This window comes from Lissotriton vulgaris, chromosome 10 (genome assembly GCF_964263255.1).
Source record: "Lissotriton vulgaris chromosome 10, aLisVul1.2, whole genome shotgun sequence".
NCBI classification, from domain to species: domain Eukaryota; kingdom Metazoa; phylum Chordata; class Amphibia; order Caudata; family Salamandridae; genus Lissotriton; species Lissotriton vulgaris.
The window spans coordinates 783,680,212-783,697,509 of NC_141698.1; the positions used below are offsets into that span (position 1 = coordinate 783,680,212).

Below are 17,298 nucleotides of genomic sequence, written 5' to 3' on the forward strand. Positions count from 1 at the left end.
TCGCGCATGCCAGAGGTTCCGCAACCAACGCGTATAGGAGGGGTGAGAGGGGGCACCCTTGTCTAGTTCCCCTATTTATTTCAAAGGCGTCTGTGACTATGTCCCCCATTCTTAGTCTCGCTGTGGGTTTGTTGTACAATGCCCCCAGCATCTGGAGAAAGGGTTCCCCCAGCCCCAGCTTCGGTAGGACTCTGAGCATGAATGGCCATTCCACAGAGTCGAAGGCCTTCTCCATGTCGAGAAAAATCGCTAATGCTGTATTTTCCTGGCGCACATGCTGCATGGTCCCTAGGACCGTACGAATATTGTACGTGAGGTTTCTATCAGGGACGAATCCGGCCTGCTCCGGTGCCACCAGCTCCGGCACAAGCAGCGCCAGGCGCGTAGCTAGGACCTTAGCGACCAATTTGGCATCCACATTGATCAGGGAGAGGGGTCTATAAGAACTACATGCATTAGGGGGTTTCCCAGGTTTTAAGATGGTAACAAGCAGTGCCTCCCTCATAGATGCATGCTGCCCACCTCACAAATGTCGTCAAATAAAGTTATCAGGTGTGGGACAAGTTTGTCTTTAAATGTTTTATAGAAGCCCACAGTCAGTCCATCTGCCCCAGGTGCACTACCAGCTCGCATCCCCTCCAACGCCTCTAAGATCTCATCTTCCTGTATGGGCGTCATCAAAAATTCCCTCTGTGAGTTGGGCAAGAAGGGCATTTTGATGTAGCTAGGGTAATCGTCTATTTCTTCCTCGACTTGTAATGATCTAGATTTTTAGAGATCAGCATAATACTCTCTAAACTCTTGGAGGATCTCCGCCTCGTCAGTAATTACCTCCCCTGCAGGTGTAATCAGTTCGTCGATCACCAGTGGCCGTCTATCGCTACGCATCATTCTTGCCAACAGAGAGCCAGGCCTCTCCCCCTCACCGTACGTACGCGCCGTGGCATACTTGCCCATATGTTGCACTTTCCTATCCGCCTCCTCATGATATTCAGCAAGTAATATTTTGATTTGCGATGCAGTGTCAGCATCAGGGTTGTTCTGTAGGCGTCCCTCCATTTCCGACAGTTGGGCTTCTAGCTGCTTCAGTCTTTGTCGTATGGTTTTAATTACACTCGAATGTTTGGTCATTGCCATATCCCTGATGTAGACCTTAAATGTGTACATCATGATACATGATGATGTGTGTATCCGCCTTTTGTGGAGTACGTATGTCTCCAGACGTCAACAAGATCTAACTTAACCAGTTTCGTCTACATAAGCAAATCCAAGCCTGCTGGTCGTCGGGCCAGTCCAGCCGACCTATCCAGGTCTGGGTCAAACACAAAATTGAAATCACCCCCCCATAGTATTCTGGAACTGACATGTGTCCTGCAATGCGCTGCCAGAGCAGCATAAAACTCAGGGTTATCGTAGTTAGGCCCATAAACATTCACCACAATATGATCCTGCCCCTTGCCGGCACATCTGGCAATTAAGTAACTGCCTTCCGGGTCAGCTACAAGGAGTGTTAATTTTAGTTTGGATTTAGGATTGACCCATGTGACCACCCCTCTGGAGTGTGTAGTGAATCCCGCCGCCACACTATGTCCCCCAAACCCTTTAGCTGACAGCATCTTACTTTTAAGTGGAAGGTGGGTTTCTTGGAGAAGAGCAAGTTCAATGTGATGCCTGGGTAAATAATTTAGCACCTTCCTGAGCTTACGATAATCATTTAGCCCTCTCACATTCCACAATAGCGCATTCAATGACTCCAGATCACATATTGTATTCACTTCACTTGTATCAGCCATCCCAACAAAGAGATTGATAGGTGGCAGACGGGGTTTTACCAGTCCTGCAGATCATTCTCAGTAGATCCGTATCTATCACGGCAAGCTTACAGTAGGCAAATCTAGGCAACACATTGCTTGGCATTACCTTAAACTCCCCCCTCCCAAAACCAACCCCTTCCCCAGAACACGCTCCCCCCTCACCCACAGCCGACCACCCCCAACCTGGCCAGACAGTCCTTGTACACTCTCCCCCTATTCCCCCCTCTACAATTCCCCTGAACAATCCCTGAACCTGTCTCTTTTGGGACTATTTGAGCCAAAAGCACAAGGGCAGAGGTTACCAGGAATAGCAAATAGCCATGCCACCTCATTATACTTTTCAAAGCCGCCCCCGCGCCCTTCCCCTTTTAGTGTCTATTAACCTGCGTCAACACCTTTCCTTCAAAACTCTTCAGTGGGCATCTTCTCATCAACACTACATTCCACCCAGAATTATTAAAGTTCACCCAGTATCTGCAATAAAATATACTCCGTATCCAAATCCTCCACCAGAAATCGGGTTAACATGTCTTTTGGGGAACCCATATATAATGGAATGGTCTCACCAAGCCATGGCAGCACAGTTCCCATGAAGGCGCACTTAGGGTCCGTGACTCGATGCTCTAACAAAGAGAAGGCTTGCGCCGTCACAGTGTTACTAGTCCTGCTCATCTAGTTGAGTGTCTTCGCCTTGTTCCCCATCCTGACTTCTCGAGTTGTTCCTCCGCTCCTTCGACCATTCCTTTAAGGATTTATGAAGTTCTCTGGGGTCCGTGAAGTAATGAGAGTGACCCTGTCTATTAATCCGCAGCTTCGCCGGGTACATCATCGCGTAGTCCAGGCCTAGTTCACAAAGTTGTTTCTTGTACGGAGCAAAGTGCCGTCTTTCCTCTTGGACTTTCGCGGTGAAGTCAGTTTACAGGGAGATGTCCATGCCTTCAAACTGCAGTTTCCCTTTGACTCTGGCCACTCGCACCGCAGCATCTCTGTCCCTGTAGTTCAATAGTTTTGCTATTATCGGTCTTGGAGGTGCCCCTGGACGCGGACGAGGACCCAGCGTGCGGTGAGCTCTTTCCACAATAAACATCGGCGAGAAAACATCTTCTCCCAAGAGAGTAATGAGGAGTTTTTCCACAAAGAGTTCAATTTTTCCCGTTTGCGTCGTCTCCGCAACCCCTGTTATGCGAATGTTCGAGCGCCTCAAGCGGGCTTCCAAGTCCTCCGACTTGTCCTGGATGACCTGCAGTAGTCTGCCAAACTGTTTGTGGTCTTTGTCCCATTCTGTCTGAGCTTCCTCGACTTCAGTTATACGCCTTTCGGACATGTCAAGGCGTTTCGCGTGTTTGTCTACCCGCTCTGACATACGATCCATTCGGTACGTGAGGGCATCAATTTTGGAGCCGATGGACGCCATGCTGTCCTGCTAGCCGTTCTCCATGGACACCAGCATTTCTCTAATATCTGCAAACAGCGATGTCTCAGGAGTGCTACCCCGCGGCGATGCTTCAGGCGCCTGAGCTTCCGGGCCCTTTGCCCGTCGGTTATCAAACGTCAGCTTGGACTGGGTCTTGTCGTTCTTGCCCATGTTGAACAGACAGGTCGTCCAAGTTAGAAGGTCACCCCTGGCCACACCGCACCTGGACTAAGGTACATTCAGGAGAAACACTCCAGCCAACCTCTCCGAAGCAGTCCACTCCCGTTGTCCAGTGTGTAATCCGCTCAGCTGCTGGTCACTGCGCCACTCCACTGGGAAAGCCGCGCCTAAGTGAGGGCTGGAAGTCCGTTGCCGCTTCGCAAGATGGCGGCGAGGGGGAAGGGGTTTAGTTCCAATAATCACAAGCATCGCTTACTTTTCTCAGTCCCAAGCCCTCGCGCCCCTTCTATTTGGGCACCGGTGCCCGCTTCGTCACTTGTGTACCTGGGCTCCCGCTTAATATGGACGTTGTGGAAGCTGGAGGCCGATAGAGCCCTCCTGGGAGCGTCCTCCCTTCACAGCAGTTGCCACGCACGTTTTCCAATAGCCCACGTCGTCGTGGTGTAGGGTCACCGTCGGGGGCGGGGTGAGCCGAGTCGATACTGGGGCCAATCCCGCCTGTAGCACAGCGGCCCCGGGGAGTCTCTAGGCAAGCAAGTAGTGTTATCGCAAACTAGCGTGCCGCCAACAGCTAGGCCTTCGCTAGGTCTCCTTCGATGAATGGGGGTCGGGATAGGATATGTGCCCAGGCTCACTCCGCTCAGCGACTGCTCTTACCCCCTTGGCTAGCACCATTGGCACCCAGCTGTAGCTTCCTCCTCGTTATGAGTGTTCCGGTAAGGCCGGGCCCGCCGCTGCTCAGCAGGCCGCACGTACTGTTAAGTCCGCCGGGCTGCTCCTCAGGAGAGAGCGGGGATTGCGGCCTGGTCCGCGGTGGTGCCGAGTCGGGCCAAAACCTCGTCTCAGGTTGCCGTACGGTGCCGGGAACGGACCTCAGTCGCTATCACTAAGGTCCCATGGGACGAAACCTCCTTCATGCTCCGGTTGACTCCGTCAATAGAGGATATTAATCAGGATTAATCAGATTGATATGGGTAATGGCGCCCCCCCCGGTCCGCATCCATTGTACTGAACAAACAGTGCCCATATCTTTCTGTACCTCTCAATCCCGTGCCTCACCACTCACCCTGTGATCCTCGCCAGCCGACAGACTCACCATATTCCAAGGAGCTCTTCGTCTCCTTCCACTCGGTGCGAGCCTGAGTTCCTCAGCATCTTAAGGCCGAAATCTGGAGCACACAACACGAAAGAGACGCCAACCCCGGCCGCGACAGAGCTCTTTCCTTGACAAGATGTCCCCCTCCCCCCCGCGCCACCCCCCCCCACGCGCGGCATCCAATGGGATGCTGCACCGGTGGACCAGCCAATCCTGGTGCTGCATGCAGCGCTAGGATTGGCTAGGGGGGCACATTTGCTGCTCGCCCTGTCGCACCTTGTAAACCCGGGCTGTGGCAGGCGAACAAGGTCCCGCTGGGGACCTTACAGTGTGGTGAGTGCGCATGCTTGTGCAAGTTGCAAACCAACTTGCACTTGCGCACTACGGTCTGCTGCAGCCTGAGTGTGTGGACTGTCTGTCACTCAAGCTGCAGCAGTCCACCAACCCTGCGCAATTCCCGGCGGCTGGTATTATGTTTTGTTTATCATGTACAGTCTGTCACAGTAATTTTATGTAGATAGGATTGCGGCCGGCGGCCGCGATGCAGGTCCATGTGGCTGGTGAAGCTACGCCCCTACGCCCCAATGGACGCACCGCGGCTGTTATCCATATGTACTAAGAACGAGGAGTAGTCCGTTTTTTTTAAAACTAGTTTCTGTCAGTAGTCATTTTTTCGTTTTAAATTCACACAAAATAGCTATATAGATGATGTGACAGATTTTACCACAGGACCATGATGAATAGTCGTCCGTTTTGAAATATCCTGATATCTACCCTATAACATTTTTTTACAGGGTAGTATTTTCTTGTTAAGGAAAGCTAAAATCATCTGATCCTATAACATTATTTTCGTAGGCTTCTGAATACAAGTGAAGACTGGTTTGTTTTCTCAACACCAAATGTGCATAATTCAATGTTACATGCATATTATAAAAAGTCTACAAGTTGCTGTGTAATATTTAATATAATATCTTTTGTTTGTAAGGCTATTACCTTCCAAATGACGATGGAGAATTTTACCAGTTCTGCTACGTTACTCACAAGGGTGAAATTCGTGGAGCAAGCACACCATTCCAGTTTCGCACATCCTCACCTATAGAAGAGCTGCTCACGATGGAAGATGAAGGGCAATCCGACATGTTGGTGGTGACTACAAAAACTGCATTACTTGAGGTTGGTGTGACATACTATATGGTAAAGAGCTCAAACTAGTAAGTGGGTTGGACTGCAAGATTAAAAAGCACCACTTTTCTTAATACGTAACTTTAGTAATATTGAAATAGGTTAAAACAAGATTTAAAAAAACTGAAACCAAGTTAGCAGGCTCCATTTTGAGTAACTTGCAGTAAGATGCCACGTTTAGCTCCTAGAGTCAGTCAAATAGGATTTTTCAAGGCTTGCATTTTGATAAAAAATGATGACTTACTTCCCCACCCCCACCCCTCTGCTAAATCTTTTTTTCACATTTAGAGGCGGTGGAAATAGGGAGTGAACTCAGGCTTCTGAACTGCTTCTTATTGCTTCTTTGCTGCCAGGACATCCACCTCCATCCATACTCTCATGCCGGCCTGGTGAACAGGGGAGTATGTCACACGATGCTGTCCTGAGAGTGGGGGATGGGGAAGAGGTAGAGTTGAGCGGGCCGGGAGTCTGAGTTCTTTGACTGCATCACTATTAATCGTATTGTTGGAATTGGGTTTTTACGAAATCACGGACAATCTTTGATATATGCTTTTATGATAACATGTCGAATAAACTTTTACAAAAAAAAAACTGCATCACTTGATGCAGACCTGCCTGTGTCAAGGTGAATGAGGCTAACGAGACTGCCGTGAGAAAGTCTTTGTTGCAGACTTGGGCATTATGTATCTTCAGAGGACCCCAAAAACCTAAGAAATCTTCTCAAATGAGCTGCTGTGGTGGTTGAGCGCTGTTATTTTTTTTAAAATAGGAGTGTCCATTTTAAAGTGAGGAAAGACAACTTGTCCAAGGTTTTTTTCAATATTAGGGGTCCTGCGTAAAGCAGCACGGGGATCAGTTCTTTATTGATATATGGGACATCATGAGTGGCCAATCTCAGAGAGGCGTGTAGGCAGTTGATTTATATGATAAAAAGCAGTGGGGCCAACACGCACCTTGTCTGACCCCCATGCCAATATCAATAGGCACCCGAGACCTCTCCGCCCACCCCGATTCTTACTTGGGCCTTAAGGTCTCTGTGCAAAAATGCCAGAAAATTCACCAGACTTTCATCCAGGCCTCCTTCCAAAAGAATAGCCCACAGCCTTGACCTATTCACTAGGTCAAAGGCTGTGGACAAATCCATAAAAGCCATATATACCGGGGATTTTTTGGTAATAGCATATTTACCGATAATTAGATTTAGATTGAGACATTGTTCCTTAGTTCCTACCTTACCCCCAAAACCCAGCTGGCAAGGGTCCAAAATGTTGCTTGTTTCAATCCGATCCACAATTTTGTTGTAGAGAACTCTACCTAAAATTTTGAGGCTGTTGTCTATTAAGGAGATAAGTCGGTAGTTATATGGAAGAGATCTATCTCCCTTCTTGAATATCGGGACTATTATACTTCTGGCCCAAGTCTCAGGTATCTTTGCCAATGATAAGTTGTTAAAAATATTCAGAAGCAGCGGTCCCAAAAGGCCGGATTCCATTTAATCAGATCTATGGGCAGCCCGTCCGGGCCAGGCGCTTTATTTCTTAAACTTTGATTATTTGCTTCTACAACTTCAGAAATGCTAATATCTATTGGGGTTGGATTACCTGGGATGCGGGTTAAATCGCATGGGGGTGGGGCAGAATAAATAGGTGAAAAATGGTCCACACATGTTTCGCTAGCTATGTTACAGCTAATTAGCGTCAGTGAATGGCCCATAGAGCGGACTTCCCTGACCGCCGCCCAAAAGATGTTTCCATTTTTTAAATTTGCTGCATCAGGCAATTTGTCCCTACGTTCCCTTAAAACTTTGTTCTTCCTACGTTTAATAGCCTCCTTATATTCATCTTTTGCCCGCTTTACTCCCATAGGGCACCTAGGGGTGCTAGTTAATGCCCTGCGTAGGTTCTTATTCGCTTGGGAACAATCATGATTGAACCATCTGGGGTGGGCACTCCCTTCTGGGGAGGTTTGGAAAGGATGGTTTTAACCGTTTGGCAAATTTCCCAAAATCCTCGATAACCTGCGCAGGTGGGGATTCCAATGAAAGACAGGAATCGATAAGTGGCATATTATCCTTTACCAATTTCCTAAAAATATCCAAATTATCGGCCCCCTTCCAGCACAATCCTAGGTTGTCAGTTGATACGACTAAATTAGCTGCCCCGCATTAAATCTGAAAAATCGGCCGACGGGCTGTACATATTGTTACCTTAATGGGGTTGTGGTCTCCGAAGTTAGAAAGTACAACTTCGGCGGAGATCAACAGTTTCTCAATTAGGGGGCATACAAAAATATAATCAATTGTGGAGCTGCACCCCCTTCCCCTATAGGTTGGGTGATTAGTCGTATCTGACTCAGCGACCAGATCCATAACATTAGACAAATTATGTGATTTGGTCAGCCGTTCAAGTTCTCTACCTCTGCAAAACGAGGATTGTGCATAGGGAGCCTTTCCCTTATTTGAGCTTAACTCATTAATTTTTGCATTAAAATCACCAACCTACTAATATACCCAGAAGGTCTCCATTGATGGCTTGGTTATCCAAGTCCGAAATAAAATCCAAAAGCTTTATAAAAATTTTGTTTGGAACTGACTGAAAATCGTTCTTATAAAAATGTATTAAATGAAGATAAATCCCTCTATTAAACAGGACAGCCTGATAGTCTGAGCTACGAGTTAAGGTTCATTTAGAGCTCCCCCCATCTGCCACATTAATTCCCATGAATAGACCCCCCTCATAATGTTTGCTCCACTAAAGACTTGCTACTTTGTTTGATCCCCTTGTTGTGTGAGATCTCTCTTTAAGTAAAGGGGCCTTTTTCAGGTTTTGTTCTTTTTCCTGTTCTTTTGGTTTCTTTACCCGTGACAGTTTCAATAGCTTTTTTTGTGTAAGGGTTTGTGTTTTCATAGTTTTTAACGTTTAACATTTGTGATCTTGGTTTACTCTCCTGATCATTTTCTTGATACCTCTTTTTTCCCATTTAGCACTTCCTTCTTTGTGAGTGATAAATGTTACATTAAGAACTTATTTTGCATCTGAATTGCCTACCGTTTCTCATGTCATCGATTTGATGACTAGGCTAGTGAAGCGGTTACCCTCTGACTTTTGGACTCCTTGTAAAAAACACACAAAAAACCCAATATGTATTGTTTGACTCTTGGGCATTTTAAATGAAAGGGTATTGAAACCAACATAAGTTGAGTCACTGATAGCATTGGGAATGTTTAAATTCACAATAAAGTGTATAACCGCGATAGGTTTTGGAATGATGTGGACTCCGATGCAGCATAAGAGCAGGAACATACTGAGCTTAGGATGTTTGAGCCTTGCTCTAAATGTGATGTGGCCAGGTTCAGATGAGAGAACTGGAACTACGTAGGTTTCAGTCTAGTACCTAAAGTTGCAAAGTGTTTACTTTTTGATACAAAGCTGACAGCTTGGTACTGCCAATTTATTTGTGCATTCTCAGCTGGCTCCCTCGCTAGTTAGGTTTGAAGGGTTTTTAGCCGGCGTTTGGTCTAGGAGTGGGGACTAACATACATCCATGTCGCATTCTATTGCCCTATCCAGATAGTTACCAATTGCCTGCACTGGCAGGCGCCATTGCAAAATGTTTTTCCAGCATTTTCTCTTTTTCATAGAATCACATCCTTGAATCTTCACCGCAGTCGAGCTAGAAGTGGTATGGTAACATTACCAAAACATTAATAATGTTCACCAGCCATTGCAATCCTTCACACTTCCGCTATGAAAACTAAGAGATTGTGACATCTAGGGTATGTGATCCTTACTGTGCTCCCAACTCTTTGGTTGAAGTTTAGTTTTTTAAAAATGGGGTGCGATGGGTACTTAGGTGACAATATATAGACTAGGAATAGTTGGCCATCAACTTCGTTCTAATTGGCTGTGAAACGGTTCATGAAGTTGTCTAGGTCCTTCTTTGTTTGTCTTCTGTCTCTGCTGAAAATGGCAAGGCATCTTCTTTCTCAGCATAATCCTGCCATTCTGACTTTAACTTTGAAGGACTGTAGGCTGGACCACATGGACTCTCAGTTCCAAAAATATTTATTCATTGCAAACAAGTTGGCCATAAAAAACCGGGATGCTAAATTAATGATTTAAAAACCTTCAATAGAAAGATCAAAACAATTCAAGACAGATAAAAAAAATGGGCTAAGCATTCTTTAAACAGTGGCTAGTAGAAAAGTCCCAGTCCTCGGTTCGTAGTAAGGGGGTATAATACATGACTTAGTCCTACCACAATCATAAGTAAATATAGCAATACAAAGATTTAGAAACACTCAGTTACATAAACAGCAGATTTAAGGGACAACCGTAAACTCTGCTTTGTGGTTTGTAGGAAAGATCGTTCTAGCTGGTATGCCTTCAGCTCATCATGTGCTTCTAAAATACAATAAAAGTGCATCAAATAGACATGGTCCATGTTCACTAAAAGGTAATGCTAATCCTAATACGAACTGCATCCCATATAAATGAGGCAATACTAAAACTTAGAAAAGAGTCTGTCAGGGCGCACAGAAACTTTAAGGTAGCCTTGTGATCCCTGATATAATTTGGGATAAAAAGTTGTTTCAAGTAAAATCTCCAGAACCCGTCATAAAAACTGCAAAATAGAATAAAGTGCTTAGTGCTCTGCTTTGAAGTGACGTCCCATGGGCATGGGATCATGTCACTAGGTTGTTGGTTCATAACTGGAAAGGCAACTAAAAAGTGCAATATTCCCAACTGCAGCCTAGTTAAAACAAATCAGTGCAGAGAGTGTGAGACCGTAGACATATATACGATTAGAGACATCCCCAAATGATATCGACCTATATAAGGCACCCTTAGTTTGGGAACCATAGTTTCTCTGATTCCTAAGCAACTTGGGGGATGGACAGAACATGGACAGAACAGAAAAGTGCCTGATTAGCTGAAATCCAGCTGAAATGTGACACTCAGACACGTTTAGTTTATTTTCGACTTAATGGTATTACGGGGGATCTAGATACCCAGGAAGCATGGTCTCCATTGAAAAGGGGATCTCCTACAAATACCTACATATCCTAGACCTGTGGGGGCAGTACATCAGGCTCTCAGACCTTTTTTTCAACGTTCATGTTCAGTACTCAATATGTTCATGCTGCAAACAAACAACACCTGTGGTTCATCCGAAAAAACAAGGAAAGGAGAGATTCAGACTTAACACCAAACAAGCTCAGGTAATGTTACGTTGTCTCCGGTGAGGAACACATCTCTTGGCTGTTTGTTACAAGTCTGTAGAATACAAAGGGAAATAAATTAGGCTTCCACATTGCGGATCAGAACAATTGGGTCTTAAAAATGATGTATTATCAGACATATTCTTCTGTTGGGGCAATGAGGGATCGATCCTTTCTTTACAAAAAGAATTGTCAACTGCCACAATTACACTTCCAGGTTCACAGAACCTCGATGTTTGGTGAATGTTTCTCAGAACTGGATTGTGATGCTTCCTTTATATTTTCTGCCGATCCATCAGCATCCAGAATTGATGGCCAAGTACATGCCAGAAATTTTAAGATTATTCTGATAGCCACAGACTTGCCATGTCAGTAGTGGCACCTCATCCATTTTCAGATACCCATTAAGCCACAAATGAGGCTTTTATACTGACAGGCACCTTTTTCATGATGCATGTGATGAAAATGTTCTGGTAGGCTTCAGGAAGCTATTCCCTCCAGTTAGGAAACAATCTCCTTGTGAATTGAATATTGCCCCCTTAGAGTGAATTGGTAATGCTAACTCTTAATATCTTATTTGTTTTTTTCCCTTGAAGCCTACAACTCTGATGGAAAGGTGTTTACGTAACTTGATGTTAATTAAGACTTCTCTGTTTTCATTATCTATCAATCACTAATCTTACTCCTAAAGATAACTAACTTTTTGTTAATTATAACGAGTAGAGAGGTAAAGCTTATTTCAAGCAGGCTGTAGCAAGATGGATAGTCTCTTGCATTGTCACATTTTGAAAAAAGCTAATAGTTCTTTGCAAGATAAGCTGAGACACAGACCACTGGCCAATCTGAAGCTGGGTAGGGCTTTCTATAATACAAACAAGTCTGGGTTCGAGGACTGCCTTGGTTACAGATGACCGAGTTAGACTAATGCTCAGTTGATTCTGTAGGAACGGAAGGGCATGGCTAAGCTTGTTTGGCTCAGATGGAGTAAAGATACGCCAGTAGCAGTTTTCTGAACCTCCAAGATTACTGATGCTGCTGAATTGCAGCTTTTATTGTGAGAACAATGCAGTTCTTGGTTGCTATAAATCAACTAACTAACAGAGGCACAGAAGAGTCTATCCTTTGCTCCAGAAGACTAACCGGGCAGTACTTCCGACTGCTTGTGATGTCTAGCTTGGAGTGCTTAAAGTAGCCCAGAAAACATTGTACATTTTAACCAACCTTATTTTCTCCTGCAAAGTTTCTTCATATTGTGCTTGTTGCTGTATCTTGTAGGATTGTAGATTCGAAACACTCATTTTTACTTCCAAACTTACTCTAGATAAGAATGGAGAAGACCCTCAAAGAAAAAGAAGAGCTATTGAAGTTAACCGCTGTTCTGGAGAAAGAAACTGCACAACTAAGGCAGCAAGTTGAGAGACTGGAGAATGAACTTCTTCACGAGAAGGACAAATACAGCCAGCTACAAAATGAACACAAGGTGAGTTGTAATTATGATTGTTTCTTTTAATTTGTCACCCTGCAAATTATCATATAATCCTCAAAATTCTTTAAAGTATATTTGTGTCCTTTGCATTTTTCCTGCCTTATTGAACATTTCAGCTTTAATGTTTTCGTTGCATGCAAAAAACATAGCATATTCCTCCACATTGATAATTAAATTCAGTGTCGAAGATGTTCGTAGAATCAATGCCCCTTTTAGGCACTGCTTACAATTCAAGAGTGATTTTCAAGGTGATGGACCAATGAAGTTCAAAAAATGGAGAACATGAAGCATGTTGGTGTCATTGAAGTTGACAAGGGCATTGATTCATATAATCCCCTTAAAAATAAATAAACATGCATACTTCTGCTCAAACCCTTCACCTCGGATGGGTGTGGCGGTCGACCTGGCCATGCTGGAAATATGGTTGTAGAGGGAAATGTATGATTTTGCTGTTGCGGAGATCAAGATGGAGACCAGCTCAGTTATTGTACTTGTATCCCAGTGAAGGCCTTGGTGTTGTTGAATATCGGACCTTATGAATGTTCTGCTACCCAAAGTCCCTGAACCCCTAACTCCCTTCCCAGGGCTGCAAATAGTATGTATTGTACCCTGCCAGCAGGGGCTGGTTCAAGAAGGCATAAAATAACTTTGCCTCATGGCTCGGCAGTTAGAGGTAGAAAAGAGGGAATATGTATAAGCCGGATATGTGATTTACACCCAGGCCCCCGCTCCCAGACCTGGAGAGAAGGTCAGGGGCTACCGTTAATGAGATGTCTAAAAGACGTGCTGTACTGAGGAGGGAGACTGACAGCATTCTAGGCCCACAATAGGAGGTAGGAGAGGAATCATTTGCTGTATATTCTGCCTGCGTTCTCGTATGGAATGGATTCAGTAAAATGTGACTGTGCCCTGATATCAGCCTGACCATGTTATTTTTTTTTAAAGAACGTTATATTTTGGCCCAGGTAGAGAATACACACAGGTATTGTGATGGCTACTTGTTTGTCCTCCAAGTCTTTATTCATGGTGGATGGGATGTCCTCCTAAAGTATCTGGCTGTATAGAGGCACTATAAAGGGATGCCTCAAGTCCTCTCCTCCCCCTCTCCATTGTAGATGTTTCTAGACGAAATGCTGACAAATATCATTAAATCAGATATTCCAATGAGTCATTTGGTTTGTGAATGCTGAAAATAAAGTTTCGATATTTGTTCGCAATAGGTTTTCTCATTAAGAACCTCATAACTTTTCTCCGGCCCTGAAGAAGAGGTTTATTCATTACAGCTCATTGGTAGGCTTTAAAATCCATGTTGGATAGGTCAATGTTTGATAGATCTACTGGACTGACCGCACAACATTTGACTCTTTCCAATTATTTAGATGTTTTTGAAGAAAATGCTGAACACATTTAAAAAAGTGGATAGTTCCCTGCTCTTGACGGCATAGGTTTAGTCATAATGAGTCTGAAACTTGAGTCTATTGTAGAACTAGATAAGAGCATGGAAATGTATTTGTCCACTTTTACTGACAGTGAAAATGGTCTAAGGCAGACTTAAGGATGCATGTCCTCTAGACTGGGGGCCTTGCCATTGTTTTAGCATGGGATTTAAGGAGGTACCCTGTCAGAACTGTAGTTCTCTGTGTATGGATTATGTAGGGTAACTACCAGTCAAAATGTTTTTTTTATAATAATGTATTTAAGGGAAGGTTGTTGGCAGGTGAAGGTGTCAAAGGTAAAGGGGATGACCAGGAATGTTGGTTTGAGATTTTGACAGAACTGCAACCACTTTATGGTAATTTTACACTTTTGGAACATTAACCCCTCAAAACGAGCCCCCTCTAGTCACAAGATAGAAAATAAAATACTTATGTTGGTCTGCAGCATAGTTTAGCATCTCTGAGTTAAAGAAAATACCACGAGCTGCTCCCTTACTGCAACATGGAATTTACCTACAGCTTCAACAACTACAGCTTCAAAGTTGGTATATTTGAAAGAAACTGAGAAATGATATTGCGATCCTAAATAATTCCACTTTATGCTAGAGCTATCCATGCGTGGTCTGAATACTGGTGTGTCTATTACCCCTAATCAGGGTTCCTGTCAAACAGGCCACAACAGGAGATATGTTTTAACTTGCTCATAATGAATTGGAGCGACTGATCACATACGAGCCACCCTTGCCCCAGCTCCAACTCCTCCTCCTCCTCATACAGTGTGTGCTGGTTTCCAGATCCTCCACCCGTGTCCCCACATGGGTATGTGCTGACACATTCTTGTTCAGCTCTCGTGCACACCTGTTCCTTTGTTCCCTCATTGAGGCTTTCGATTTCAATGAAGGAACCTTCTGATTCTTCTTTCTAGGTAGAAAGTGAAGATTTCCACATAATCTCCAAGTCTCTATTGAGCTTTTTGCCTGTAACCAGTGCTAGTCCAAGACCCTCTAGGCCTTTCTTGGGTTGTTTTTACCAACAGGGCGTGTAGACATTTTCACTAGGTCCTTGGACCGAGTGTAACCTCCATGGTTTAAATACTGAGTTTCCCTAATGGTTCATCACAATTTGTGTTTTGCAAGCAATGTCCTATTCAGATTTCATGCAGATGTGGATCAGCACACTGTGAAGACAGATGCCTACAACTTTCATTTGCTAGGGCATTTATTTATTTATTTATTTATTTATGAGTTTATATAGCGCTGGAATCGACTCCAACTGGAGTATCTCTGCGCTTTGGTACCGAATAAGAATACAACAGATAAACAGAAGAAGAGGCATGGGACTAGATTTTGTTGGTAAACAGCAGAGTTTTCAGTTGTTTCCTGAATTTTAGATGATCTGTGCATAGCTTAACACCTTGGCTGCTAGGCGTTTTCCCCCTCCTGTGCTGGGAATTACCATTTTGCTGTTTCCATGACGAGCTCAGCTCGTCATCCGCACACGACACCCGTGGGTGATGACGAGCTGAGCTCGTCATCAGCATCGAAAGGGTTAAGGGCCAGAGGAAGTTTGTTCCACAGTGTGGGCCCTGCAACAGATAGTGCTTTCCCTCCGTGTCTAGTTTTTTTAACACGAGGTACTGCCAGCAAAAGATTTTCGCTAGATCTCAGTGATCTGGAGGGAGTGAATTTCTGTTCCAGGTAGGTCGGGCCATGTCCGTTTAAGCATTTGTGGATAATGCAGCATATCTTGAATTTGGCCCTTTGTCGAATACTCATCCAATGCAGTTTGTCAAGGAGAGGTTTTGATGCTGTTCTGGGAGGGGCATTTAGGACAAGGCGAGCTGCCGTATTCTGGACCACCTGGAGTCTGTCCAGGACTCCTTCATTAGCGGAGAGGAGCAATCTGGTGCAATAGTCGATACGACTCAGTATGAGGGCTTGCACTAGGGTTTTTCTGAAAGAATCTGGTAACAGGGGAAAGATTCTGTGCATCATGCTGATGGTGTGAAAGCATGAGCCAGCTACCATGTTACTATGCTGTTTGAGTGAAAGGTCATGGTCAAGACGAATCCCTAGGTTTTTGACGACCTGTTTGGGCTCTGGGACAGTACCAAGATCAGACGGCCACCAATCTGGGGTCCACAGTAATTTGGCATCTCCAAACAGCATTACTTCCGTCTTGTTGACATTGCACTGTAGGTAGTTGGTGGACATCCACTGTGCGACGGCTTTCATGCCAGCGGAGAAGGAGTTTCTTATTTCAGTGGTGAGTTTTTGAAAGGGAAAGAGGAGCTGCGTGTCATCCGCATATGACACGGGAATGAAACCAAATTTGCGCATCACTCTTGCCAGGGGTGTAATCTCTACCTCTGTTGATCGATATTCACCCATGGTGACAGTCTGGGTGCGATCAGTAAGAAAACTCCCTAGCCAGGCAAGGGCCTTGTTCTTAATCCCTACGTTCGACAACCGGTCAATAAGGATGTTGTGTGACACGGTGTCGAACGCTGCAGACAGGTCTAATAACACAAGAAATACTGAGTAGCCTTTGTCCTGGAACATATGCAGGTCGTCAGTGACAGACAGGAGGGTGGACTCTGTACTGTGTTTAGGCCTAAACCCAGATTGAGAGTAGTCTAGGCCGCCGGCTATCTCAATGTAGCTGGATAAGTGACGATTGACATATTTCTCTGTGAGCTTTCCTAAAAATGGTAACAGAGAGATTGGTCTAAGGTTTGATAGATCGGTCCAGGGAATTGCGGTGTTCTTCCTAATAGGCCTAACTAAGGCCTGTTTCCACTGTTTGGGAACGGAGCCTGTACTCAGGGATAGGTTGATAAGTTTTTCAAAAGTGGGGCATAGTATTTCCAACAAGGTGGGCATGAGTCTTTTGCTGGGATGATGTCATCGGGGCTTCTGCTTTTAATCTGCGTAGTGAGAAGAGACACATCTTTAGGAGTAATAGGGGGGAAGATGTCTAAGGTGTGGGGGCCACTATTAAACTCTGAATCATGAAAGATGGATACTGCATTGGTAGTCAACGTGTTGTTGGAGTTGACTATTTTTGCATAAATTATATCTATTTTGTTAGAAAAGAATAGAGATATTTTATCACAGAGTATTTGTGAAGAGGTGTCAGGACTCTCACATGCTGCAGGATTGGTAAAGGACTGTAAGACCTGGTATAAAACCCTAGGGGAATTGTCTGCAGCCGTGATAAGGGAGGTAATATGGGCTTTCCGCGCAGTTCTAATTGCTTTATGGTAAATGCTTAATGCATCCCAGTAATGTTTCCTGTCAGTTACAAGATGGGTGGTCCTCCATTTCTTTTCTAATTTTCTGGCTGTTTGCTTTAGATTCCTGAGCTCTTCAGAGAACCAGATCTCTTGTTTTTTGGCTGGTCGAGGTCTAAATTGTTTTAAGGGGGCTATCTCATCTATGGCCGTTTTGGTAGCTTTTGTAAATATATC

At 44.6% G+C, this 17,298-nt stretch overlaps 1 protein-coding gene across 11 annotated transcripts in view; it reads left to right on the plus strand.

The window, feature by feature from the left end:
* The window catches only part of TAX1BP1 (Tax1 binding protein 1), an 804,469-nt gene that overhangs the window by 180,329 nt on the left and 606,842 nt on the right, over nt 1-17,298 (plus strand). For all 11 annotated transcript variants that reach the window (XM_086941702.1, XM_086941704.1, XM_086941697.1 and 8 more), the window contains exons 4-5: nt 5,490-5,677; nt 12,229-12,387. In XM_086941702.1, the coding sequence (XP_086797828.1) occupies nt 5,490-5,677; nt 12,229-12,387 (347 nt within the window). The remainder of the gene's footprint in view (nt 1-5,489; nt 5,678-12,228; nt 12,388-17,298) is intronic.